Raw genomic sequence first — 27,911 nt, 5'->3', positions numbered from 1 at the left:
AATTCACATTTCTTCTCATGATAGTTTATTACTTTAGACAAAGGCAAGCACACACACAGAAGTACAACTTTTACCCTTAAATGTACAATTAGGTACCTATTCTTTTCTCTGAATAAAATCGAGGTTTGAATGTGGCATGTTATATTGAATTTTTCTGGGAGGACAGATAGCCACAAAAGCTCTAATTTCCCCTCTGTGTTACTTGGTATTAGATACTTATGACTTATGTGAGTTTGGGACTTAAGTGCATATTTTTCATTTAAAATGATCCATCAATCCATTATCTATAGAGAGATGAAGATAGATAGATAGATAGATAGATAGATAGATAGATATAGATAGATATAGATATAGATATATGTAGATACAAATGGATATATGGCAGTTGGGAAGGTGAAATTATATTTAAAATTTTTCTATATTAACAAGTTTTTCATATTCGGTATTAAATATTTGTTTTCACTCATCTCTGAATTGGAGCCAGGCTTTGAATGGCTACACTAATATCCACTGCATCTCCAGGTTCTCCTCGTCCTGTCTCCTACTGTTACAAGCACCAGCACCAGTGTCTGAGGGCCTGCTGTGAGCCGAGTACAATCTAAACAGTTTGACACATGTTGTTTTTCTCGAACCTCAGAACGTTATGTGGAAATGGAAGCTCAGTGGGACTATTCAAACTTCTCTGTCATTAGTGAAGAATGACAAACTAACTAAAGCTTGCTCAGTTAATGTACGGAGCTGCTTTTCTGAAAATGTCAAATGTTTGATTATTTACTTCAGTTCCAAAATGTGGGCTCTCTGCACTAGGAATATATGAAACATATGCACAATAATCTATGTACGGTTTAAAGTGATGTATGGATCCTAAAACTTATACAGCCTGCTATGTCACGTCCCCAATGATAGATACTCTTTCATATACACACAAAGTGTATGCATGCATGCGTGGGTATTTGTGTGATGGTTTATGTGTGTATGACTTTGAAGAAACTATATAGATAGTAACCTTGTATTTCTCAGGAGGCACTACTCATATTAGCTTTAGCATGATGGGATATTCCTCTGGGACCTACATTTTGCCATAATCTGTTTAACTATCTCATTAGCTAGTCCCAGAAAAATGGGTGTTTTTCTTCAGCAATGGGATGAAAAGCAAGCACCACCATACCTGGATTTATTTTTACACCAGTGCTCTAGATCTGAACTCAGATTTCCATTCTTTTATGAAAATACTGTATTTTATCTGAACCTGTTTTCTACAACTTGAGATGCCACAACAAGGGCCATAGGAAGGATTCTTATGCCTCTGAGACTTGGAGTAGTTCCAAGATCCTTGCAGGAAATTGTTAGGGCTTTGTTTTTGTTTAAAACCATCTGAGACTTTATAAAGCTATGTCATCATCACACATTAGACCTTCAATGTCTCATCCTACAATTTTGTATTTTGATGTCATTTTCTAATTCTCTTTGTAGTAAAATACCACCATAATTATAGTCTTACTTTAGCACAAACTTTACAAACTGCTATCAAGGCACATGACTAGAAGAATCACTTTCAGTTTAATTTCAGTTCCAGGAATTCTTGATGACATTTTTTTTCTGTCATATAAGCAATCACAACTTGAAATTACTATGACCTTCTAATTCAACTCGGGGGACTGACAAAATTCATTGAAATAGTTGCACTGTGTCTGGATTTGTTCTTCCTAATGACCAACTTAAAACCTGAGGTGTGCAAGGCCAGATGCTCACCATCTGCTGTGAGGCCACTGCAATGATAGCACCCCTCAAAACTCTATGCAAGGCTGACCATAAAAGAAGCTGAGGTTTGGAAAATAGAAATATATGGTGTACATTGTCAGATATGTATCATTATCTGTCTTGAAGACATTCTTACAAGCACAAATATTAACTTTATCATATTTGATAGATGATCCAAAAGTATATAAAATATAAATAAAGAAGAAATATTATGGATTTTTCTATGACAATGGCTTCACTAGCTCTTTGTATCACTCCATCCCAAAAGCTAGGTCAGTGTGAGCTGAACTTTTTAAGCAGATTGTGAGTGATGGGTACTTGACTGGAGTAGAGAGAGTGCTTATTACTCAGTATATGTATGGCAAATCTTTTGTTCCTTTGACCTTATTATTAATGGCACATCATGTCAGAGCAAGCAGTAAATCATAGCATAGTTTGATTGGTGCTCATAAATGGATGTCCTCAAGAAAATCTCACCTTCACATAGACGTAAGCAAAGTGCCAAGTTTTAAAGAACAGAGGTGCATTGCTACCACTTTGTCGGTTTCTTTTTCCATGTATTTATTGCCAGTTTCACTGTATACAGCTCAGGCAGGACTCTAACTCTACATCTTTCTTCCCCAGCTCCTGAGGGATGAGACTTGAATATTCATTCATCTCTATTTCCAGAGTCTCCCTTACTTTCTTTCAATAGAGTAACAGGTCTTCCTTTAGGGTCACTTAACTGAGGTCTAAGTCACTTAGTAATGACATAATGGGAAACAATGCTTTTGTAGAATATCTCTGTATATTTTGTGAAATTAGATTGATTACTTATTCATATCCTAATATACTCATAAAATATGAATTTAATAAATGAGCCTTCTGTGAACTACAATTGAATCATGCTTGACTCACACATTTCATAATTCCAAGTGTATCTTTAAATATATAAAATATATTCTTACCTACACATGACATAAAATATTTCCAACGTAATAAGATATATGATCAGATATATCTCCTATTGCTGATTTATATCATCTTTTAGTTTTGACAGAATTCTATTGCCTCTAACTCTCTGATATTTTATGAACCCCCTGCATGAAATAAAAATTCAATTACTCCGGAGAGAAGACAGCAATGGGCTATGCCATGGGATTTTATCTAATATATCATAGGATTTTTAGAGCAGTTGTTATACATAGGACAACTGATGTACATTATCAGTTCTTATGCTTTATGAATTCTCCAAGGTCAAAAAATAAAAAATATTTCAAAAGCAACCTAAGATTTGGTGTCTTTATGGAAAATTACAACATTAAATCATATAATATTCTCATCAAAAAGTAGGAAAAAGGAGGACACTTCATAAAGACAGTAACATTATATTGTAGTCTTTCCCAGAATACAACCAATATTTATAGGTTATTAGATATTAAGGACCACAAATTATATCAAATTAAAATCGTATGTTGTTTTTCTTTGTGTTATGCAGTATGAATGGTGTTTGCATCATGTGTCGTGTGTGTGTGTGTGTGTGTGTGTGTGTGTGTGTGTGTATGGGGGGTGTGTACATATATGTGTAGAGACCAAATATTAATGTTGGCTGTTTTCCTTTGTCTCTCTCCAACCTAATTTTTTTTCAGATAGGATCTCATGGAAACCACAGTTCACTGATTCAAAATTCCAATGTTCACTCTGTTTCTGTCATCCCAATATCAGAATTACATCTAGCTACCATGCCTAGTTTTCTTACCTGGACGCTCGGGATCTGAACTCAGTTTCTTATGACTGCACGAATAGCACTTTATTAACTGGACCTTCTGCCTGCTTTCTAGCTTTCATTATTTGGTGAACACTTTATAGAATAATAAAGAATTCATTACTCATTTATAAACCTCTAAATAATGTAGGATATCAACATTCTTTCTGACTCCAAACCCTCACTATAAACCCATGCCTATAATTTAGGAAATCCACCTTTAATATTTTATCACCTCAGATCTAGTTAATAGTTTGTATTGCAAGGCAATGTTGAAAGGAAAAGGCGTACCTGAGCAGCTGGACTCATCGACTTGGAAGTCGTCGCAGTGGACGGTACCGTCACAGCGCTGGTGAGCTGGGATACAGCGGCCGGAAGAGTTGCATACCAAGGCTCCACTGGGGCAGCTCTGATTGGCTGAAAAAAATGATGAAGAAGATGAGCAATGATATTGAGTAAATTTGTTTTTGAATGAGTGTCTCATAAGGAAATGACAGTCGTCATACTCTTTTTATAAACAGATACATAGTTTTGAAGAATTCTCTGGATTTCTTTTATTCCATGTTCAGCAGTTAAGAGCACTAGCTTCTCTTCCAGAGGACCTAGATTTTATTCCTAGCAACTTTGTGACAGTTCAGAACTACTTTTAACTCCAATTCTATGGAATCTGATGCCCTTTTCTGGGTTCTGTAGGTACCAGGCACAAAAGTAGCACACACACATACTTGGAGGCAAAGTACATACAAAAAAAGGTCATGGGTACACCCATACGAATAAAATAAAATAATTTAAAGATATTTTTCTTGAAATTTTCATATATGCCTAGCGTGAAATATAATTATATTCTCCCACATGTCCTGTCCAACTGTCCCCATATTCCATTTGACACACGTCCTTCCCAACTTCCTGTCATTTTAAAAACTAGCTAGTGATGCCCGTATGGAAGTCGGGTTTCCAGAAGAGTGTGAGAATCTTCTCAGTGTCCACATCCTCAGAGTGATTCTCTCTCTTTCAGCAACTTTCACCTAACAGTAGCTTCTCAGTTATGGGAGGGGCAGAGAGATCATCCGCGGTATCTATGCCACAGTTTTGATTGGCTGGATCTTGTGCTCATAACGTACAGGTAACCACAGCTGTTGTGCGACAAAGTAGGTAGGACCCATGTAATGAGAAAACAGATCTTTAAAGACAACTTAAATTAACAAGGACCTTCAAGAAGAAAATATTGATGGAATCATTTATCAAATACTGATTCGCAGGGACTCGGTCTTATGTGAGCCCACAACCAAGGGTGAGAACTTAATTCTTAATGGGACTCTATTTCTTCATAGAGATTTAAAGAAATGAATTAGAGTTCAGTGTAGACATCAGGTTAAGAACCTTATCAAATGTTATTAATATCCTCATGAGAAGGAAGGTGGGAGGGAGAGGAGAAAGGGAAGGAGAAAGAGAGGGTCAGGATGAGGGATAACGTGTCTTCTTCTGGACTTTTCAAGATGACAAATACTGAAATCTTTCTCAAAGGTTTTAAAACTGTGAGTGGTCACTGTGTGTCTATTAGACCATAAATGTTTACTGAAACTTAGTATGTAGCACCCATGGGCCTCTAGTGCATTGGTTTCATTTTTTTCTTTTCTTTTATTGGCTATTTTCTCTATTGATATTTCAAATGTTATCACTTGTCATGGTTTCTTCTCTGGAAACGCCCTATCCCATCTCCCTCCCCCTGCTTCTATGAGGGTGCTCACCACCCACCCACCCACTTACTCACTCCCTCCTTCCCACCCTGGCATCACCCTACAATGGTGCATCGAGCTTTCACAGGACCAAGGGCTTCTCCTACCATTGATGCTTGACTAGGCCATCCTCTACTACACATGTGGCTGGAGCCATGGGTCATCCCATGTGTACTCTTTGGTTGATGGTTTAGTGCCAGGGACCACGGGGTGTGTGTGTGTGTGTGTCTGATGGGTTGATATTGTTCTTTCTACGGGGTTGCAAACCCCTCCAGCTCCTTCCTTCAGTCCTTTCTCTGACTCCTGCATTGGGGAGGCCCTGTACTCAGTGCTCAGATTGACTGCAAGCATCCGCCTCTGTATTTGTCATTGGTTTCGTTCTGATAGAAGCAGAGAACTTCCTTGTTGGGGCTTCTAAAGTGAGTTTGGCCCAACTTTCGAGCACATGGATAGGTTAAATGTACTTTGCTCACAAAACCCTCGATCATCATGGAAAGAATGTTTGTTGAACCTTATTAGGATGCTCTGAAGTATAAAACAGAGATTCCTACCTGTCATAGAACACTTTCTGAGGGTAAGAAAGCAGGACTATAAAAGACAATCATCTTGAGAAACAAGCAAAAAGGTACAAGGAGATCAGTAAAAAACTTCTTCCATAAAAGCTGGCATTGAGGTGGAATGCAAAACAGATGGACTGGGCTATTTAGTTTGAGTGCTTTGCAGAAGTTGAAATAGTCTAAGAATGAGGACTCTAAGGTGTTTGCAATTTTAGGTGGGAATATCAATAGTAATTGATATTTGAAGGCCCTTTTCTATAGCAAAATCGAGCTAGCTATCAGACTGTTCCCATGAATTAATGATGAGACCAATATTTTAAAATAATTCATATAGAGTACTACCATGTCAGTGAAAATTAACTTTTTGGTTAACTGAAGTAGTATGTATTTTTGAAGAATCATGTTTTCCCTTAAAACCTAATGGGAAAACAAGCACAGTTTATCTTTGTCTTGCTTTGGAGCCTCGGCTAAGCTATAACTTTTGGTCTTTCAGGATCAGATCCTTGAGTGCTAGGATTGTAGGAGTGTGCCTTGGTGTCTCTCTTGACCTTACTTTAATTATACAGAATGATAAAACTAAAACAAAAAGATTCTCCTGTTGGCACACATCTGAGAACAATATATATTTCTTGAAGCTTTCCTGATATCAGCATTTGTTCCCTCAATCAATATTACTTACCTCCCTTCAAAATAGGTGGTCTACTGATACACCATGCTGTGACAAGATAGTGATATAGAGCTGTCTCTCAGATAAACGACTTGCATAAAAAGCTATGAAAGTTACTGTCAGTGGGGCTGGCCAAGGGGTTTGAGTTTACAGAACAGTTACCTGAAATTGGAGTTAAAGAATGCATTATGTGTAAGGGTTGGGGGAGAAGACGGTGAGGGAGGGAGAGGATGCTGAGAACGTGTTGGTGAGCTGAGGAATAGGAAGAATGACTAGTCCTTGATAGCATGGCAGGATAACTAAGAATGACAATGGGTGGCATGATTATTTCAGAACGAGCAGAGTGTGAATGTTCTCAGTACTAATAAGTGCTTTGTAACCCAAGTGACAGACTTGCCAGATATCCAACTTGATCATTGCATGCTGTGTAGCTGTGTTGGAATGTCATGCTATAGTCCATAAATAGGTATAGACTACAGGGACACTATTTTGTGGGCTGTGCAAATATTATCCTTCTGTTTTTCAAATGCTGGTTTCTCTGCCCTCATATCTTGTAGCAATCCAGACATGTCTCTCTAATGCTTATTCCGAATAGTTCCTGTTCCGAGTTTGTGTAAATAATGCTTGCTATTTTTGTCTCTGCCATGCCAACAGAAGCTGGTCAGCCAATGTCTAGGCAGAAGAGAGAATAGAGTGAGACTTCTACAAGCCAGGGGATAGAGAGAGAGGAAAGAATAAGAATTCAGCAATGAGGATGGCAAGAAGAATGGCAAGAAGAAACATCATGAGAAAACACATCTGAAGCTCAGCAAGCCAGACCCACAATAAAATTCAAGTACTTTGTGTGTTTTGACTGGAAGATAGCCAGATTAGAGGATTACAACAGATCAATGAGTGCCCAGGTATTGTGCAATAAATTTGATTGGATAAATCTAGTCGTCTCAGTGTCATTTATTTGGGAGCTAGCTGGGAGTAGAGAGAAACTATAGACCTTTTAAAATTACCATTTTAATGGGCACTATGTAATAACTGAAAAAAGAAACGATAATAAAAAAACCCACTAAAAACAATGGAGCATTTGGATAAGGAGAGATGATCAATCCTGTTAGACTCATGTTTTCTTCCCATTGTGCCAAACTCAGCCATACCTTGGGATACAACTTTAAAAAGTTTGTTATATGTATATATGACCCACCCATGCTAGACAGAGATGTAAGGGGCAGACTGGAACACAGCGAATTGACATATTTCTTACTAGTCACTGATGGGTCTCATGAGAGTGGCACTTTTGGTGATGTAAAATGAATCTTTCCAAGGATCATCCTTTATCAATATATTTCATTACTGCCTATAAGTTATCAGCTATAATATCCGTATTTTTACTTGTCAGTGGTAGCCTTCAGATTAGTCATCTCTTATAATAAGTCAGCTCTTATAATAGTCATGATTGGTTTATTCTACCTTAAAATACTGGTAACTAAGTTATAGAGATATTGTATAAAATTATGGAAATATTGTATAAAATGAATATGGTCATCTACACAATGCACATACAATAAATTATTATTTTAGAGAGGGAGTTATGTTAGAGAGGGAGTTGGGGAAGACAGTGAACATGTTCAAAATACACTATAAGAAATTCTCAAAGAGGTAATAAAATGCTGTTTAAAAGAGAGACACTGAGTTGCTCTACTCTGCCTCTCTCCTTTCTTCCTACTAGCACACTCGTCCGAACCCACCAAGTCCCATAAATTAAGCATACATTCCTCTACTGACCCAGGTCCCTAGTTCTTTTTGTGTTTATGCAATTATAGCCAATTAAAATTTTTTTCTTTCAGAAAAATCATTCTGATGAACCATTCATATACTGCTTATTTTCTAAAGCAACATCTAGCCAGTTAGTTGCATGTACGAGGTAATTTATGTTATTTAGGGTTGCGGTAGTAGGCCTATCAAGCTCTAAGATGATAGATTGGCATAAGTATGCCCACATACATTAAAGCATGATGCTTGAAAAAGAATATGGCAGAAGATAAACAATGCTCATGAGACATTTAGAATCTGAAATTTTCTGAAAACTTCATGGTCTTATTTGGACTGATTTTGGAGTGTTTCTTCACTGCATGAACATTTATTGTTATAGAAAATCAATGTAATGTCATTTTCTACATTCAGTACAATATTCTTTGCTTTATGAATGCCAATTAATACTACACTAGCTACGCTCACTATTTTTGCCTACTTCTAAAGGATGTTTATGAATATTCATTAACTATAGTGTGAGAGCATATATAAGCCACAGAAACTGGGTTGGGGATTTAGCTCAGTGGTAGAGCGCAAGGCCCTGGGTTCGGTCCCCAGCTCCGGAAAAAAGAAAAAAAGAAAAAAAAGCCACAGAAACTAAAAAATGTACTTAAAAATACTGTGTGTAAATATTCATACATTAAATAAATATACAGATATATTCATACACAATCATATCTGCCTCTTTCTGAAAGTAGAAAATTTCTGTTTTCTATTTTGTTTGGCTTGGAGTATAATTTATTTACTATTGTATATGATATAATGATGTAACCTTTTGGAAAAAATCACTCCTTCTTTCCAACAGATATTCAGCTACCCATCTCAGCATAGGATTCAAGACTTTCTCATTTTTAGCTCATCTGAACTATCATTTCACTTAATGATTTTTGATCTATACATTTTATACCCACTCAGCTAAATGATCCTTTCGTAAGTACCATAATTTAAACATGTTTTAAGATTTCACTCGTTTAGACATATTCACACAGAAAGAATTATGTTTTTGAGAAAATCTATCTAAACAGATCAGTGTAGCCAAGAATTCATCATCTTCTTGTCTCTTCCTCTTAAGTTGCTTTTCTGTCTTTGAGACTGGATTATGTTCTAGAAAGCACTGTATGTCCAATTCTGCTTTTGTGTATGTTACTGATAGTAATGCTTTGTTGACTAAGGCTTGTCATATATTCCGTTTTTATTCTTTTGAGCTACAGTGTTATTATTTTCTTTCCATTTCAGCTCTGCCTTCTCATTTATAATAAAATTTTCTCTCTGCTCCTTACTGTACGTGCTAAGTAGAGTATCTTACAATTACTGGAAATTCAATAAAAGATATTGGTGTGAGCCGATACTTCAGCACCTTAGAAAGGGTTTCTCAATACAAAGTACTGCCGCGATTTTTCAGAGCGAGCGTGCTTGGGCTATGGACATACATATGCTGAAAACACCATTTATCATGTCCAAGTTCACATTAAAATTTGATTAAAAACTCTCAAAACTAAATTAGATTAATCATCTCAAATAATTTTTCTTCATTGATTGTACTTCCAGAAGGGAATATAGTATAGCATAGTTGACAAAAATCTGTGTAAGATCCATATTTAGTGATCTGTATTCCAGATCTCTCTCTCTCTCTCCCTCTCCCTCTCTCTCTCTCTCTCTCTCTCTCTCTCTCTCTCTCTCTCTCTCTCACACACACACACACACACACACACACACACACACACACAACCTATCAATTTGCTTTTAACAGACTGTGAGTTGTCTTTGTTCTTGTGCAATGAATGTATTTCTCTATTACTTTTTTAAAAGAATTTAACTAAGGTGTTTCAAAAGATAATGTGTATGGTTGTATTAATTAAATCAGATATGAAGGAAATGGTATTTATAGAAATAAGTTACATTTTGAGAAGTGCTGACTGACCGGTCCTGACTTTGATGTATCTTTTTAGGAACTCTAAAACTCAGCAGAGCAGGGCAAGTAGGGAAGTATAGATTGCTATGGCTCCTAATTCATGGTTTGGAATACGACAGAATCTTTCTAGCAAAATGGTGTATTAGGTCATGGTTTGACAGATTCTCACATGTATTCCAGACATGTAACAGGACCAAAGAGAAGAGCAACCAATAAAAGGACTCACAAGAAAGATCAGCATGAACACCATATTATTTGCATTAATATGGGCCCAGAATATAGAGATTGGACCAAAGACCCAAACCTGCTAGCTTTTATGTCCCAGAAGCAAGCAGAATAAATGGGTTTTACATTGGGACAGCAACCTGAAACCAAGGCTTCCTCTTCAGCTGTCCCTGTTAAAGCCATTTTAAACCAAAGCTCACTGGCTTACAGGAAGTCATAGCCATAAGAAGCGAAACGAGAAGACCAGGATCAGTTTTAGTGCCAAGGACCTGTTTGGTAATCAATCTGGAGTCAAGTACCAGAGAGTAGACCCCTTTACAGAACCATTTGTTGTTTGGCCTACTCTCCCTGACTATCTCCAGGATCACCACAGAGCCTATTTAATCTAATAGTTCTTTTTTATTTTCTCCTTTGTCTCTGACCATGAAAGGGTTAAAATATACCTCTCTTGCACATTTACTGTTTTAGAAAAGATCCTTGGAGATCAGCAGTAGGGAGATCACTTTGACCTCTTAATAGCATTAGGTAAAAGTGTCCTATGCAAGTCACTCCCCATAATAGAAGAAAAAGGCTACACCACCATTTTCTAGAGCAAGAAGCTGAGAGCAAAATAATGCTGTAGAGATGCTGTTAGGATATCTCTGGTGTTTTAGTAATTATTTAATCCCGCCCAGGGTTTCTACCCCACCTTAAACCATTTATGTTCCTGGATGAAAGACACACAGTCACACACACACACACACACACACACACACACACCGAGCCTTTATTTTACAATAAGCCTGAAACAACACAAGAGCTGGGCAGCTGGCTACCCTCCATGCTGTTACAATCTACTTTTCTATCAACAACTACAAGTTATTACTATGTTTAATCTGGGCTGCTCTTAGCTCCAATGGGCAGCCCTCATGGCTATGCTCTCTTGACCCCTAACCCATGACTGTTTCTCCTTCTTCCTCTTGCACCTTCTCCATCTTGTCCTCTTCCCCCACCCACAACCCCCAAGTCCACAAACCTCAACCCCATCTATGTTTCTTCTTCTGGTTATTGGCTGTTGGAATCTTTATTTACCAATCAGAATTAACCTTAGAGCAGAGACACACGGGCTATGTGTAGATTCCATGTGTTGGGGACCCACACTTAGTATAACAATAAACAGTAAAAGACAAAACCTCAACATTTCCCCCTTTTAGTCCAATAAAAGGCTCTTTTCTCACAGATATAAATTGAACATAATTACAGCATAGTTATGTAAAGCGTCCCACAACTGCCACCTTTACAGTTTACTATGTGTTCACTCCTGTTTATAAACCCTCGACTAGACTGCTTCTTCTGACTTTTTACTTTGTATGGAATATCTGTGCCATGAAAAACTTTTTATTCCTGCCAACCCATTTTACAGTTTAATTCATAGGGCCCAGATAGGTTTGGAGGACAAGAAAGGGAAGGTTTTTCTGCCTCTACAATCATGTCTTCCCAGTATCTTTCAATGCTTCCTTTGTTAAATCAATGTTAAGCTAGCATATATAGTAATGAGTATTTAAAATACTTTAGGAAATCATCATATTCATTTGTGCCCATGGATGGCTTTATGCACTTGTGAATACAGATGTCCATGGTGGCCATAGAGGGCACCTGGGGCTCTAGGCCATTGGGAGCTGCCCCACGTGGGTGCCAGGAACCAAATTCAGGTTCCATGCAAGTGTGTTACATGGTATGGAAACTGCATTCCTCGGAGGACCGCTGAGCAATCTCTCTGGGTCTTCAATATAATATTTTATGTGTACTTATCAATTGCTTCCCTCTCCCATCCTACTCTTGCTACATTCTTTGTTGTTTGTCCCCTTCATGACTATCCCTAATACCCCTTTGGTTTAGGTGAACAATGATTATTTTATTGATTATTGATTGATTGATTGATAGCTCACGTGTTTCTTTAGATTTTGTCTAGCTTTTTAAAACAAATATTATTTTATCTCATCCATACCTTCAGTGTTATTTATTATATGCTGATGGCAAGAATGCTTCTATGTCCTGTGTTTTTCTTTTGATCTCTGTGCATACATTTTCAAACACACTTTGAACATTCATTTCCATGAACAACACATCCAAAAATGACGCCATGGTCATGATCTTCCCAAAGGACTTCCTGTTTTCCCTATTTTCACAGCTGTCACTATGGCACTAAACCCAAATAGAGAATGTCAGTCATTCTGAAATATTTTTTCCTCTTTACCTAGTAGTATTCTAAATCATTCATAATTTTTATCACATAAGTTTTACAATTACTTCCCTAGTAGTCTCCATTATAGAAAACAGAAATCTTCAAAGTAGTCCATTGGGGTCCAAGAGACGAATTTGAAGAGGAACCTCAGATTTATGTGTGTGCACCAGAAATTTTAAAAACAAGACACAAAAAGTACCATATGACATCTTAGTTAGGGCTTCTATTGCTAGGATAGAACATCATGGCCAAAATTGCAAGCTAGGGAGGAAGGGGTTTATTTGGCTTACATTTCCATATTTTTGTTCATTATTGAAGGAAGTCAGGACAGGAACTCAAATGGAGAAGGAAACTAAAGGCAGGAGCTGATACAGAGGCCACAGAGGAGTGCTGCTTCCTGACTCTCTCATCATGAATTTTTAGCCTGCTTTCTTATAGAACTCAGGGCAATAGGATGGAGGGTCCCCTCCTAACATTAGCTATAAAAATGCACTCACCAGGGTCCATGGAGATTCACAGAGACTAAATCATCAAACAAAGGGTAAGCACTTCCTGGACCGAGGAACCCTACATATATGTAACAGATGTGCAGTTTGGTCTCCTGTGTCCCCGAACAATTGGATTGGGGACTGTCTCTGACACGTTTGCCTCCCTATGGATCCCTTTCACCTAACGAGGCTGTCTTGTCTGACCTCACATGGGAAGTATGGGCATACTACAAGTGCTATAGCAGGTTGGTACCCATGTGGGGACTTCCCTTCTCAGAGGAGAAGCAGAAGCGTGAAGAGGGGGTCATGTGAGGGTGAGACTGAGAGGAAGGGGGACTGTGATCAGAATATAAAGTGGATAAATAAATTAATAAAAGAAAAAAAGAAATGCCCTGCAGTTGGCTCTTATGGAGACAATTTTCCCAAAGTTCCCTCCACCCAGATGACATTAGCTTGTGACAAGTTACCACCCAGCATAATGCCCAGTACAAGATACAGGGTCAACAAGGGTGCTTATTAGTCTGTGAAGAAATGAAATAATTAAATTTTACACAATGACATTGTAATTTTATAAAATGTCTTGAAATATTTGGCAAACTGTGTCCCTTAAACACTTCTATTCTGTGCTTCTTGTAGCATTTTATTCCTTATCTGGTGCTCATGTGGACTCCCTTCAGGAAGAGAATTTCCAGTAACCAACTACTCTGAAGTTACGTTTCTAATGAATACCTGAAATCACGAGGATATTATACTCTTCTAAGCTTCTTTAAATAGCATTCTACCTTAAAGCCAAACATCAGACAACCAGATTGAACATAATATTATTTCTGTCAGCCAAATTACATTAGATCTCTGATGGGAACAGCGAGAAGTAAGCTAGCAAGGTTTATCCAGAATCATCTCCCTCTGCTTACTTCACCAATAATAATATATTACAAGACCGAGACCTGGCATGTTTTGTTTTTGTTTGTTTTTTTGTTTTATCACAGAGAGGAAAAACAAGGAAGGACAGAGAGCAGAACAATCCTCATGTTTAAGGCGGAGAAACAACTTCACCGATGTGAGACTTAAGACTTTAATTCACAGAGGCTGTGTTCCACCATTTCATTTATTTCCCCCCTTTCCCAATAATCGTATTTCTGGATGCCTAGCTGATTACTAAGCCCTGCATCCTCCATCCCTTCGTTCTTTCATATGGTTCTATCTCTAAATGACATTTCTTAATATGAAAACTGTTCTTGCTGTTATGTTTTATGGACTTCAAAAAATATAATGTAGAAAGCAAATGAAGAACTAAGCAAATACATAAGTAGGATGTTAGTGACTTTTGAATTCTACTGGGATTAGATAATCATTAATATTTAACACAGCATGAGCTCCTGTTTATTGAAAATATTTTTCATATAATATATTCTGATCGTGAGTCTGGTCTGAGGAGACTCTTCCCAACTCTTCCTGGACTTTCACTTCCTTATCCAGATGTCTCTGTGACTTCTTTATCTCTTACGTTAGAAAACAAACAGGCAAACGAATCAGAATTTAAAAAAAAAAACACAATAACACAAAGAAGTCATGAGACGCATACACAGACACATACATCCCTACACACCTATACACAAAAAACAAAAAAGCACGGAAACACAACATAGGAAACCATGATATACTACAAAAGAACAGCAAGATAAAAAATAAAGCCCAAAAAAGCATTATGAGACAAAAGACTGCAAGTATCCTTGAACTCGTTTGATTTTAGTTGGTCTTGGGACATACACTTAAGCATAGTTAACCTACAAAGTGAGACTCCACTATAGAAAATGAATTTTTCCTTTGCAAGTGGGTGGAGAAATCATGAGGCAAGTAAAGAGTGAGGGGCTAAGAGGAGGACAATCTCCCCAAGGAAGGGAAATAGAATATACAGCTATCTAGAGACAGAGGATGCTAAAGCTGGAGGGCAAAGTGGGGGAGGGTCAGGGATGATGGGTGTAAAGGAGGGAATGCAGGGACAGACAACTAACAGTCGGAGGCATGTGAGAGCTCATAAGAAAAACCGTGAACTCTTAACAACTAGGGTAGTGGTTTCTATATACTTGGCTCAGGAAGTGGTACTATTAGGAGGCTTAGCCTTGTTGGAGTAGGTGTGTCACTGTGAGCTATCAGAACCTCATCCTAGCTGCCTGGAAGCCACCACTGTGTAGCAGTCTTCAGATAAAGGTGCAGAAATCTCAGCTCTGTCTGCACCATGCCTGCCTGGATGCTGCCATATTCCCACCTTGATGAAAATGGACTGAACCTCTGAACCTGTAAGCCAGCCCCAATTAAGTTGTCTTTATAAGAGTTACCTTGGTCATAGTGTCTGTTTGCAGCAGTAAAACCTTAACTAAGTCAAAAGAATATCTACTAGTGTAATTTTTTGGTCCTAAACCCGTGTGTGTGTGTGTGTGTGTGTGTGTGTGTGTGTGTGTTATAATTATTTGTCTTGGGCCAATTTTTCTTGACTTGGGCCAATTTTCTTAACATTTATGATAGAAATAAATTATGAAAATACTACTTCAAACATTTCCACAAATGTGTTTAAAAGATAAGAAATAGAGAAAGACCTAGAGTTAACTGGACAAAAAAATAGAGAAAGATGACAGAAGTTAGTGTAACCACAGATTCAGTCCCTCTAGACACGGAACTCAAGAGCAACAGAGGTTGTTTAGCAATGTAAGATACAAACATACTGTTGGTGATAATGGGAAAATTCTAGAAAACTCGACTTAGCCTGTCGAACACTATTATTTTCAAACAGAATTTCTTCCTGGACACTGAGTTCATGCAAAGAACTCACCACAGCTGGATTCATCATCCTTAAAGTGGCAGTCAGCCACTCCGTCACATAGCAGGAGAGATGGGATACACTGACTTCCAAAGCATTGGAATTCTGTATTGCTGCATGGTTGATGAGAGGGTCTGAGAGAGCAATCCATTTCATCAGATCCGTCCATACAATCTTCTTTCCCATCACACTTCTCTGAGGCAGCGACACACTGGAGTGCGTAGATACAGGCAAACTGGCCTTCTTCACACAGTGATGGCTGTGGTAAGGCTGGTCCTGCAAAAGAGAGCAAAGCACAGTGATGCTTTGTTTATGGCCATGATTATAAAATGGTGAAAAATTTAAATAAATTAATTTTTAATCATGAATTATTAAATTATACAACGTATAGATGTGATAAAAAGAATATGCCTTATCTACTCTCAGAAGCTATATTCTTTAAAAGCGGTATTTCTGGGGCTGATGGCTCAGCAGACATGGGTACTTCCTTTCAAGCTTGATGGCTTGAGTTTGAAACAATTATATCAAGTTGTGTTTTATTTTCACTGAGACATGTCCGTGTGTGTGTGTGTGTGTGTGTGTGTGTGTGTGTGCGCGCGCGCGCGCGCATAGACACACAAAGAATAAGAGTATTAAAGGGTGTTGACGATGTGCTCTGGCAATATCACTGGACCTGTAATGATGGAAAGGTATAGTTTTGCAGAGCCCCTCTCCTCGCCATAGACCTCTGCCACTTCTTGAAGGGCTAGTGCATCTTAAGAGCTCACCACAGCATTGCCACAAGTTACCTGTCAACCCCCAGCTCTGCTGGACTCCAATCATTTCTTCTGATAATCAGTACTCTTTCTCTGACTTATCTGAGTTTCCTGGGAGATTTCTCCAATGAACTTTCTCAGCAGCAATATGCCCGTAGAGTTGGCCTCCTGGGGACCCTGATCTAAAGCATAGCCAAGTATCAAGACATTTCTTCTTTAAAATAGAACCTCCTCTGAATTCTTTCTCAACTTTTCCACTGAAATACTTTTGATCCAGGAAGAACATGAAATTTCATTTCTCATGGGAGTCTAGGTAGGCTCTGAGTTAGAGGCCCCTCTCAGTTATCTCAATATTTCAGTTTCTTGTTTTATCTCAATGTAAATTCTGCACTTTAGTACAGAATTTCTCTACCATTCATATATATGACTTTTATCAGTGTTCAAATGAAACTAAAATTTCTGCAAGAAACACTTGCCTCACCTTTAATCCTGAATGTAATCTTTTGCGTGCATACGTTAAGAACATTTGACAATTAGAAAAGTTTTTTCCCTAAAATTAAAATTTTAATGAATTGATTATGGGAAATGATTATAGAGTCATATAATTGAGTTAAAACTTCTCATTTCACAGTAATATCACTAACTGTTCCCTTTTTACCCATTGAAAAGACTAAGTACTAACTTAAATTCCTACTGCAAATGAAAGAAGATAATTTCATGAAGCCATACGGTGCATGGCTTCAACTTCATGACGTTTGGGAAAAGGCAGGGCTGTGATACAGTGACTGCTGGGAGTGCTGGAGACAGTGAAATAAGAAGGAAGGGAGAGACAGAGCCATGGGGCTTCTACAGCCATAAAAATACTCCATATCATGCAGTAATGCCCACTTGTCAAAATACACTGAATTATCAACACCAAGGTCAGTGCTGGGGTGAACCCTAATTTACAGTATGAACTTTGGGTGACAATGAGGTATCAATATAGAGTAATCTCATTGGTTATAACAAATGAACCTTATAATTGAGGGACCCAATCACGCATAGGGAGTAGAGTAGATCTTTATACATTCTACTTGCGTTTGCTGTGACACTTCAACTTCTTTTCTACATAAGTCTTATATGTATGGTTATGCATCCCGCAAAACATCCTATATACATGGATGTCAATGTAAATGCCAATGCTGGTGCTGGGCTTTATGTGTGTATTTGTGTGTATGGTTACCAATAAAGAGCCCAATATTTAGCTCATATCTAATATTTCCCTCTTGAAATCTCTATGTTCTGAATCTCTCCAAGTCCTCTTGGAAAAGTAGAGATTTGGCCTTAGAAGCAGATGATGCTTTAGTAAATGTAATGTGTGCTTGTCTATTTCCTTGTTTCTTGTCTCACTAGGTCCAACAATGGGCTTTGTCAGATTAATTAAACTAATGGCACTGAGGTTCAAGGACAATGGAAGCAGAAGGGAAGCCACGTCAGATCAATTTTAACTATAATGAGTTTCCTTGAACAGGCATTACGTTAGAGAGATATTTCTCAAGAGAATATGGCACACTCTTATAGTGAAGACTATGGCTTATGTTAAAGGAAAAGAGCATATTCTATGTTGAGAGTATCCTTTAGAACACGATGGAGTATAGTTAAAATAGAAACAATTAAAGAGAGTAATACATAAAGAGAGATAATTTGAAATGTTTGTGTGTGTGTGAGAGACAGAGACAGAGAGACAGAGAGACTGACAGAAAGGCACAAAGGCATAGAGACTGTAAGAGAGAAATGAGAAATTTTGATTCATTTTTACATGATTTTATTTATTATGTGAATCAAGGGCGTTCTGAAGCTGTGATACCTCAAATGTAACATATAGTCCTGAAGACAGGAGGGGGCAGAGAATTAACCCATAAACTCATAGCTAATAAGCTGTGATGTTTCCAAAAGGAGGATCATGAGTTTCGAGTGATTTGAAATCAACAATTATTATAAAATAATCTCATCTTTAGGTAGCAGTTGATTTATGCTTTGTATGTCAGAGTTGATTCATGGATGTAGGAAAGTAAGTTATTCTCTTCTATTTGTGTTCCTACCAAGTATGTTTTTTGGTAATGGAGTGCCAAAGGTGGAAATTGTCAAATATGATCTGAAGCTGTATATAAGGAGCCACCATTATCTCTGTTGCAAAGTATAGCAAACACGTGACTCTCAGCTGTCTTCTGCTCCAACAGCAAATGGGTTCAGAAGAATGGGCATTGGAAAGCAACATATATAGAATCATCAGGGAACTTCAATTGCTCTCCTTCAGTAATTAGCACCTGAACAGTATCTTTGATCAATTAGAGCTTTAATTTTACATAGAATTTGGAAATTCCAAGTTGGAGAAAGAAAAATGATTCCCTTTTCTTTGAGAAAATAGTGGCATCCTTTTACCCAGGTAGAACTGAGGCGATGAATTCAATATATTTTTCTACTGATGAATAACAATTCAATGCTTTAAATATTAATTGCACATTGCCCAACTGACTATTCCATTTGACTAAATATACTGTAATAATAACGGACAAAGAAGACATATATATATATATATATATATATGTGTGTGTGTAATGCAAAGGTCTTTTAACACAATATACTCACCCAATATTTGCCCTATCTTGATGCTGGGAAGTCTACTTAGAGTGCTAAGTTTTTTTGGTCACTTATCCCTAGATAACAGTAGAAACATATTCTTCACAGTAAAATTATTTCATAATGACAATCAGTGGGACATTGTCATAAGTTTCATAGACATTCTTTACAATCCCATGATGCCCAAGGGTAACCCAGTGAGTTTCTATCTACGAGATAAATATTTTAGAGAAAACAAGTTGACAGGAAGCTTTTTACATGAAACTTCAGTTCTGAAAATCAAAAATGAATGCAGATATGACCATACTGGTGAATTAATTGGGAGAGTCGCTTATTGAAATATACAGGAAATTGATTTTAAGTTGGTTATTATCTTGGGGCTATTATACCACCAACAGTAAAATATTCTATAAACTTTTGTGGGAATATTATAGTTTTTAATCATAATTCATAAAAACTCTTCACTTGTGATAACTTTGGATTTTTTTGGATGTATGGTAATATTTCCTGTCATAATTAATACAAATAATGGCTTAATTTTCAGAGTATTCATCTCTTATAAGAAGGTAGTTTGGTCTGTTATTTTGTTTCATAAATCTAATAGCTTACACACTCCTGGAAAGACAGAATTTGTCTTTTACATTGACTGTGGGTAATAGGAGATTACTGACATCTACTGAGCTATGCTGAGAATGAGTAGGGCCCATGTGCTAGTGGCTTCTCTGTCTGGTCTTTAGCCTGTATCTTAGTGAAAAGTCAAAAGATGGAGAGAAAATGGAGAAATGAAGAAAAATGTAAACTTGCCGTAGGTTAGGTCCTACATGGAGTCTGAAAGGATCTGAGAACAGCTGTCAAATAACATATGAAGTATTTTTACAGTGACTAGCCATGCCCAGACAAGGATAAAGCCTACATAAAGACTGGAGCAAGCTTACAGAAGGGCACATGCATATAAACATCCTTGCACGCGACATGTGTGTGATCATAAGCGGCAGTGAACGCACATTTGTGGAGGAGCACATCTGTACATGTGGGGAATGTGGCATGGGTGATGAGTGTCATAAACACGGTGACTTCAAGCGGTGGGGGAGCCTTAGGTGACCTATTTTAGGAATCCTCTTTCTCCTGATACATACACAGGTGGCAAATCAGAAAGGAAACCAAGTGCTAAAGAAAAAGAACCCATTAGAAGTACCTTTCTCCACCATTTGTATTTAACATGGGTATTTAACACCAACAGACAGGATTTTCTTCTAAGATGATGATACACATGACAAATATTCTGTCTTCAGAAACCCAAAATTATCTTAAATATATGCAAAGCTGATAAAATTTACATAAAATTCTGCCCATGGTGGATTGAAAGTTCAATCATTTCCTTCCTGACATGAGAGTAACAATCCAGAGAGCCTCCAGTGGAGGCTTTGTTGCCTTATCACTTCTATATGATGCTACAATTCCGTGTGTGTGTGTGTGTGTGTGTGTGTGTATGTGTGTGTGTGTGTGTGTGTGTGTTGTGGCATTGGTCGCATGTGAGGTTGGGCATCATTAAACTTAGAAGTTAGAAGTCATTCATTTCCATCTTATGAGCCATTTTAAAGCCCAATCAATTATGAGATCTTTCTCTTTTTATACAAGAACTGAAAGTGCCAAGGGAAACCCACTTCTTTAATGTATCCCACAAACACAACTAGAAAAAATGTAGGCATAGAAAGTAATGTATGTTTTAGGAACATATACAATTTCATATGCACTTTGAAAGCCCTTTTTCCACCAGGTTTAGGAAGACCAAAGGAGTCAAATGCCTTCTATGGGGTCTATCAGGTGTAATGGCTGAACTACTATTAACACTCCACTAATATTAAAAAAATAAAAGAAATAATAAAAAGTCATAGATTCATGGCATATTAAAACTCAACAGTAAGTACAACAACAAAAAAAACAAAATACACAAAATCAATGACTGCGATGTCACAACTACCGATGACCAGGGCATTACCTAGATATAGTTAACTAAGTTAACTGATAATTAAAGAGATAATAAATAAATAAACAAATAAATAATGACTAAAGAGATAGATATTTTAAAACAGATTTTGGAGAATTAAATATAACTACATAACTATTTAATAATCTCACTTCTGTCACACTAACTTTTGCTTTGTCAACAGAAACAGAAGTGGTTCATTAATATGAGTAAAATTATTTTATTCTATTAATTTACACATATCCTTGATATTGTTAGTCAAGAGAGGTGGCTCAGGAGGGAGATGTAATCTACAGTCCATGCAAGCAGACACTTCCAAGACACTTACTTAATCAGCTGCTACATGAAATAACACAGGTAAAGTCTGTTGAATCTCTTTACCCTCTTTACGTGGCTTAGAAGACCAAGATGCTGCCTTGTCAATTCATTGGACATCTTTGACATTTATGGTCAGATCTAGTCAATCTCCAGTCTCACAGTTTTAGTTTTGAGGAAGTTTATAATAATGAAAAATAAAGACTCATAGGCATTCTTAGTTGAGTCCAAGTTTTATTTTTCCTTTTCCGTTTTCACCTATTTCTACACAAACTCATCTTTTTCTGAGTAAAATGATCTTACATGGCAAAAAAAAATGACCATTCTGTTTCTTTCGAAAAGTTAGAAATTAGCCATCTGTTATTGTCATTTGTTTTTCTTTTTGAAGAAAAATTTCCCCACAAAACATTAACTTTTCAGTGATGTGGTGTCATGGTCTAATGTGGTTTCTTAATCAACAAACATTTGCTTCGTAATCTCTGAATGCAAATCAGGCTTAAGACGTGTGTTGTAGAGAATGAGAAAAATCATAATGAAAATATGCATTGAGTATAGCTCAAGCTGGGGTTGGCTTTTCCATGGTTGTCATTGAGATTTCTTCCTCTTATTTGACAGAATTTCTTTCCTACCTATTGCTCAGCAGGAAGGCACGAGCTAGTAATCCTCCCAGGGCAGGAGGCTTTCCCAAAGGAAGTTGAGCACAAGAGGGGGATGAGGCCCCTTGAACCTGCAGGACTCTCACTTCTATGGAAAGCTTCTGGTTCTTGTTTTCTTATCTGCAAATCTAAGGAATCCATTTGAAAAGTAAGCCGAAAATGCCATCTTCTAACAGACAGCAGGAGTGTATGATGCCCCCTCTCACAATAGCATTAAAGTGTAATAATCTACTATAATCCAATAAATGAGTTAGGAGTGTCCGATAAGGCTTTTCTTTGAGCATCATGCACATTCATTACCATTCAATTTAAAATGAGGCCAATTTATGCGTCACAACTGATGCAAACTTTGAAAATTGAGCCATGCGTTCAAATGGCTTTAAATGATTTTATGTATAATTTCTACCGTACACATATTCTCTATGCTGACTGAACTTTATATGGTTCCTAATCAACCTTAAAGCAACGTTTCCTTGTTATTTTTGTATTGAAAAAATGGGGTAGTGACAATGAGGATATTTAAAAATAGTAAAACTAACATGTCAAGCAACGAACTATGGATGTCTTAAACTGCACAGTAACACAAACGGGAATGGCGAACTTAAAGATAGATATTCTAAAATGGAGTGCAGCTTCCTGTGGAGAGGATTAAGGATAATTCTTGAAGAAGCAAGATTTGGCTTTGACCTTGATATGAAGGAAGGATTTTCACAAGAGGAGAAAAAGGGCATGGAGTTCTTAGCCAGGCATGCATTGGGCTACAGTTATGGAAATGGAAGAGCATGGGGCTGCACTAGAAAAAATAAAAGTTCAACTCTGAAGGGATCATTTTTATATGGACACATAGAGATAACAGAAGCTTTGTGTTAAAGGGTAAAAAACTAATTTAGTAGTTATCATAGAATCTTTTGGTATTTCTCTTCTACTGTATATTATATTAATTTATCTACTTGGCTGCTTTTTTTTTTTTTTTAGCACGAGCTGTAGTCCTGGACAGCTAGAAGCATCTTTACAGCTAGCTCTCAGACCCAGGGACAAGACATGTCATTTAGGTGACAGATCTGTGCCTGCCTCTATTACCAGGGCATGGCTGCATGTCCCTTTCTGCATGCCTCACATGTGTGAGTGTAGGAAAATTCTGAATTTTGGGTTTAATTTTATACATATTGGGCTGATGTTTTACCACAGTTCTTAAGAGATATTATTATATTAATACATGTCATCCAACTCGCATACAGGGCAGAGAGGAGTAGATTCTGTATAGTATTGATTGGATGAATGACAGACTAAAATTACAAGTATCCGGATAATGGGAAGTTTCCTTTACCAAACTGCAATGACACCTCCTGTACCCATCTTCTCTGAACGCCATGCTCTTTAAACCCTACTCTGTATGTCCCCTTGTGATGCTATTCTTTGTGTTCTTCTGTGTTCCTGTTTTTTATATGCATAGAATTGCAGACTTGCAAGTCACTTACAGACTAGTTACTGAACTTACTTGAATTTACCTGAATAAACCATAGACTAAGGAAGGGTTTCCTCCCCAATTTATATGTTTTGAGAGTCACAGTTGTAACCTTGATTCAGGTCACAAAATTTTGAGTAGAGTTGTCTTTTTCTATCACTCAGGAGACTCAGACATAGGATGGGAAAATTTACACATCCCTTCCTCGCTCTTCTCCCCCCCCCCCAAAATGGTAGTGAGAATAGCATCAAAGGACATGCTCTGGGAGGTAAGGAGGGAGGTTCCAAGCCAGTTCAAGTGTTGATAGCATTTTTCATTTCCCATCTCATTCACAATACTTGTTTATTTATGCAGCATATTTACTGACTTCCTACTGAATAAAAGTAATAAAAATATGGAATGAATCTAACCGATCTTTGCCTTTAAATAACTTAAATTTTGGGATTACATCTAAGCTGGAATTAAACCTTGGGCTTGATGTATATGTGGCCTCCACTCAGGGATGTGAAGCAAGCGATTTTTCAGCAGCGATAATACAAAACTAAAACAGAGCCAACCAAACAAGCAAACACCCCCACACGTTTCCTTAGCTTCTTGTCATCTTGAATTCCTCCTAATTCTCTTATGTTGCTGACACCTTGCTAGCTACTGGCCATTTATATTTAGCAAGTCAAGGTAAAAGATATACCCTGGACTAATATTTCTTTTCTTTGGAATCTGTCGTGGGTATCTGAAGGTCTATTTTCTTTCCATTAATAAGAACAAGCTAGATGAAGATTAAGGCTTTTGGAAGCTGTCAGCAAAGCTTGATGTCTGCAGTGCTTATTTAGTAGATGGGACATCAGATAGCATATTCTGACGAAGAAATCAATCGGTGCATGACTAGATATGTAGAGTCCCATGAAAGATATTCCCAGGCTTAAAAATATCCTTTTTCGTTTGCCAATTGAAATAGTTAATGCTAATGTTCAGGAAGAACAGTGTCTTAAGTCCTGACTGTGTTCCTTCCACAGATGAGAAATATCAAGCCAAAAGGGCAGTAATTGGTGCACTGGAGATTTGAACCTACCCTTTGATCTTAACATGAGCCTCAGTGGAAGCTTATACTGGGCTCCTTCTGTGGTATACCAAAGTGCCAGTTTGTGTGGCTTAAATAACATGTATTGTGTGGAATGGTGGCACATAACTCTAATCAGAGCACTTGAGAGGCTGGGCAGGGAAGATCTTGAATTCTAGGCTCTCTGGGGCTCCTTTGTAAAACCCTGTCAAAAACAAAATCAACTAAAATCCATAGATATTTATTTTATAGTAGCTATAGAGGCCAGGCATTTGAGTTCAAGGCCTTCTTAGAGTCAGACTCTCTTTAAAGGTTCCATAAAAGAAGCTGGTCTTCTCCTTCCTCTTAGATACTTGTTTTGCTAAGTATCCAGGTGATTTCTAACTGACGGATTATTTTCAAGCTCTGCTTATTGCAGCATATGGAATTGTGTGTCTGTTTCAGTGTGACATTTCTTATAAGGACATGGGCCACATTAGTTTATAGGGTCTCTTCTACTCCAGTTTGATAACATCCAAAGGTTCATTATAATTACATCTGCCAAACTTTCCTCATTTCCTCATAGGGTTGCAAACAGAGGTTCTGAGAAGGACATGGACTTGGGATGTTCTAGTTTTAGTCTGAGTTTGCTGTATGAAAAACAAACAAGCAACACAACACAACACTACAGAAACAAAAAACTGACCAAACCCAGCTGGGTGGGAGGGTTTATTTAACTTACTTCCAGGGCACAAGTCATCATTGAGAGAAGCTAGAACTGGAACTCAAGGTAGGAAGCTGAGGCAGGAACCATGGAGGAGCACTACATGCTGCTTCACTGCCTTATACTCTGCTTGGTTTCTTCTCAGCCTAGGACCACCTCCTGAGGGATGGTACCTAGGGAGAGTCGGCTGTGCCTAGGGCATCAATTAGTCATCCAGACTGTCCTATATGCAATCAAGACACGTCCTGCATCTATACAGTTCCTTTAATGGAAACTTCAAAGGGAGGCCACCTTTAAGAAGGTCTTGAACTCAAGTATCTGGTACTCTGTAGCTATTGGGAAATAAAGATTTATGGGGTTTTGTTGATTTTGTTTTTGACAGGATTTCACAGTGGAGTCTTAGCAGGCCTTAAAGTCACAATCTTCCTGCCTTGGCCCTCATGTGTTCTGACTACAGATATGTACCATTATACTATGCTATTAAGACTTCCTTACTTAGAATACCCTGGACTGTGTCACATTGATGATTAAGGCTAACCAAAGCTTGTGGGTAGACATTCATCAGCCCAGCAATGAGTGGACTCTGTGGGGAAACTTGTGCTTCAACCTGCATTGGCATGTCCTGATGTCTGCCTACTTATCTGACTCCTGACAAAAATGTATATACCTGTACCATTAGTGGCCTGAGATTATCCACTGTTCATAGCATGTGATAACCCACTGTTCAATATCACAAAACCTCCTCTACAGTTTTGGAAACATCTGTATCCTTACAACCTTCTAAACTGTTCCTTCATTACTGAGGAAAATCTCAGATCTTCCTTTTTTTTTTAAAGGAGGGAAAAAAAAACCCAGAAACCACTTTACATTGCAGAAAACTCACATAAAGAAAACATATTTTATGAAAAAAGAATGCGTCCTTTGATTAAATTAGAATCTGGAGGGTTTGTTACATGTCAGCAGAAAATTATCTAAGTTAATACCACATCCTATCTGACTTTTGTCCAGACTGTGCCAAGGGAAGATGGACAGAGAAATCATCTAGACTTCAGAAAAGTTAAATATTTTTTACCCTTTTGTGGAACGCTGAGTATTTCGTCAATACTGGGAAAAAAATAATGGAAATCCTATCTTCCACACAGCATATACTCACTGTAAGGGCTCCGTATTATGAGGATATTTGTATCTTATTGCTATATTTCAGTGGAAAACATGTTCTATTTTCAGGATTTCTAGTCAATAAACATTAATTTTATAAAGGAATTTATTAAAACTTGTCACTTTTTAAATGTTTCAAAAACACTCCTCCTGTTCTCAGGAGAACTGAACTGGTAGATACTTTTCATTTCCTGCCTTTTCTGCCTGTCTTTCCTTACTTCTCCCCCTCCCCATCTTGTTTTCCTTTTTGTCACGTTCTTTGTTATCTCTTGATAAACAAATAAGACAGACATGCGCCACTGATTCCGGTAGGAAGAAAGTTTTATGTGCTCAATAAAAGCTGCTGCTGAGTTGTTTTAGTCCATCTTTCTGAGGTATTTAAAACTCCTGTTCTCTTCTTGAAAGACTAAAAGTGCTGTGTGTGTTTGTTCGCTCCTTTCTGGAAATTTAACATGACTGGAAGATGCTACTGAACAAGACCAACTCAGTCAAGACGAACTCTTCTCGCCTGCCATAGGTTTGTCTGCTACACAGTGAGAGGAGGACCATGTGACTAAAAACAAAAACATGGAACATCCACAAGGCTTGATATCTCTAACGCTTCCCTGGAGAGGAAAGAGCTCGGGAAGAACAAACTTCATCCTTCTCAAAGTTTCAAAAGCTGGGTTATTACTGTTTGAACTAACAACTAGAAAGCATGATTTAAAGTAATAAAAAGTAACCCCACTTATGTCACAACTTTTTGTATTAATTCCAATGAATAATTTCACTTGGGGAAAAATTAAAACAATGATTCAAAGCTTGCCATAGACATCAGAGATTAAAAACAAAACAAAACAAACAGAGAAACAAAAACTTTTGTTTACTATATACAGCATTCTGCATGTAATCCATAACAACACACACACACACACACACACACACACACACACACACACACACACGGTAATATTTTAATATAGAACTTTTTATATACATTTTTCCACAACTAGAAATAACATTGTTCATGTAGATACTTAACACTGTAGAAAAATAGCAAAAGTAAAAGAAGTATTATTCCTACTTCCTTTTCGTAGAGTCGTATATTATTTTGTGTGCCCTTTCAGACATGACAGATGCTATCTACAGCTTATTAATATGCTCTCATATTTTCTTTGTCATTTTCTACAATTATTAAAAGCAAAATAGCCTCCTGTTTCTTGTGTCTTTATTGGTTATGTCCTTCATGTTCACCAACATATTATGAAATGTAATACGTTGC

The 27,911-nt window shown here is 37.5% G+C and overlaps 1 protein-coding gene across 1 annotated transcript in view; it reads right to left on the bottom strand.

Moving 5' to 3' along the window:
* Window positions 1-27,911, bottom strand: part of Malrd1 (MAM and LDL receptor class A domain containing 1) — a 724,504-nt gene that overhangs the window by 89,403 nt on the left and 607,190 nt on the right. The window contains 2 exon segments of the mRNA NM_001287618.3: window positions 3,797-3,922; window positions 15,948-16,211. Coding sequence (NP_001274547.3) covers window positions 3,797-3,922; window positions 15,948-16,211 — 390 coding nt within the window.

This window comes from Rattus norvegicus, chromosome 17 (assembly GCF_021556685.1).
Source record: "Rattus norvegicus strain SHRSP/BbbUtx chromosome 17, alternate assembly SHRSP_T2T, whole genome shotgun sequence".
NCBI classification, from domain to species: domain Eukaryota; kingdom Metazoa; phylum Chordata; class Mammalia; order Rodentia; family Muridae; genus Rattus; species Rattus norvegicus.
This window is presented reverse-complemented; position numbering and strand designations above follow the sequence as displayed.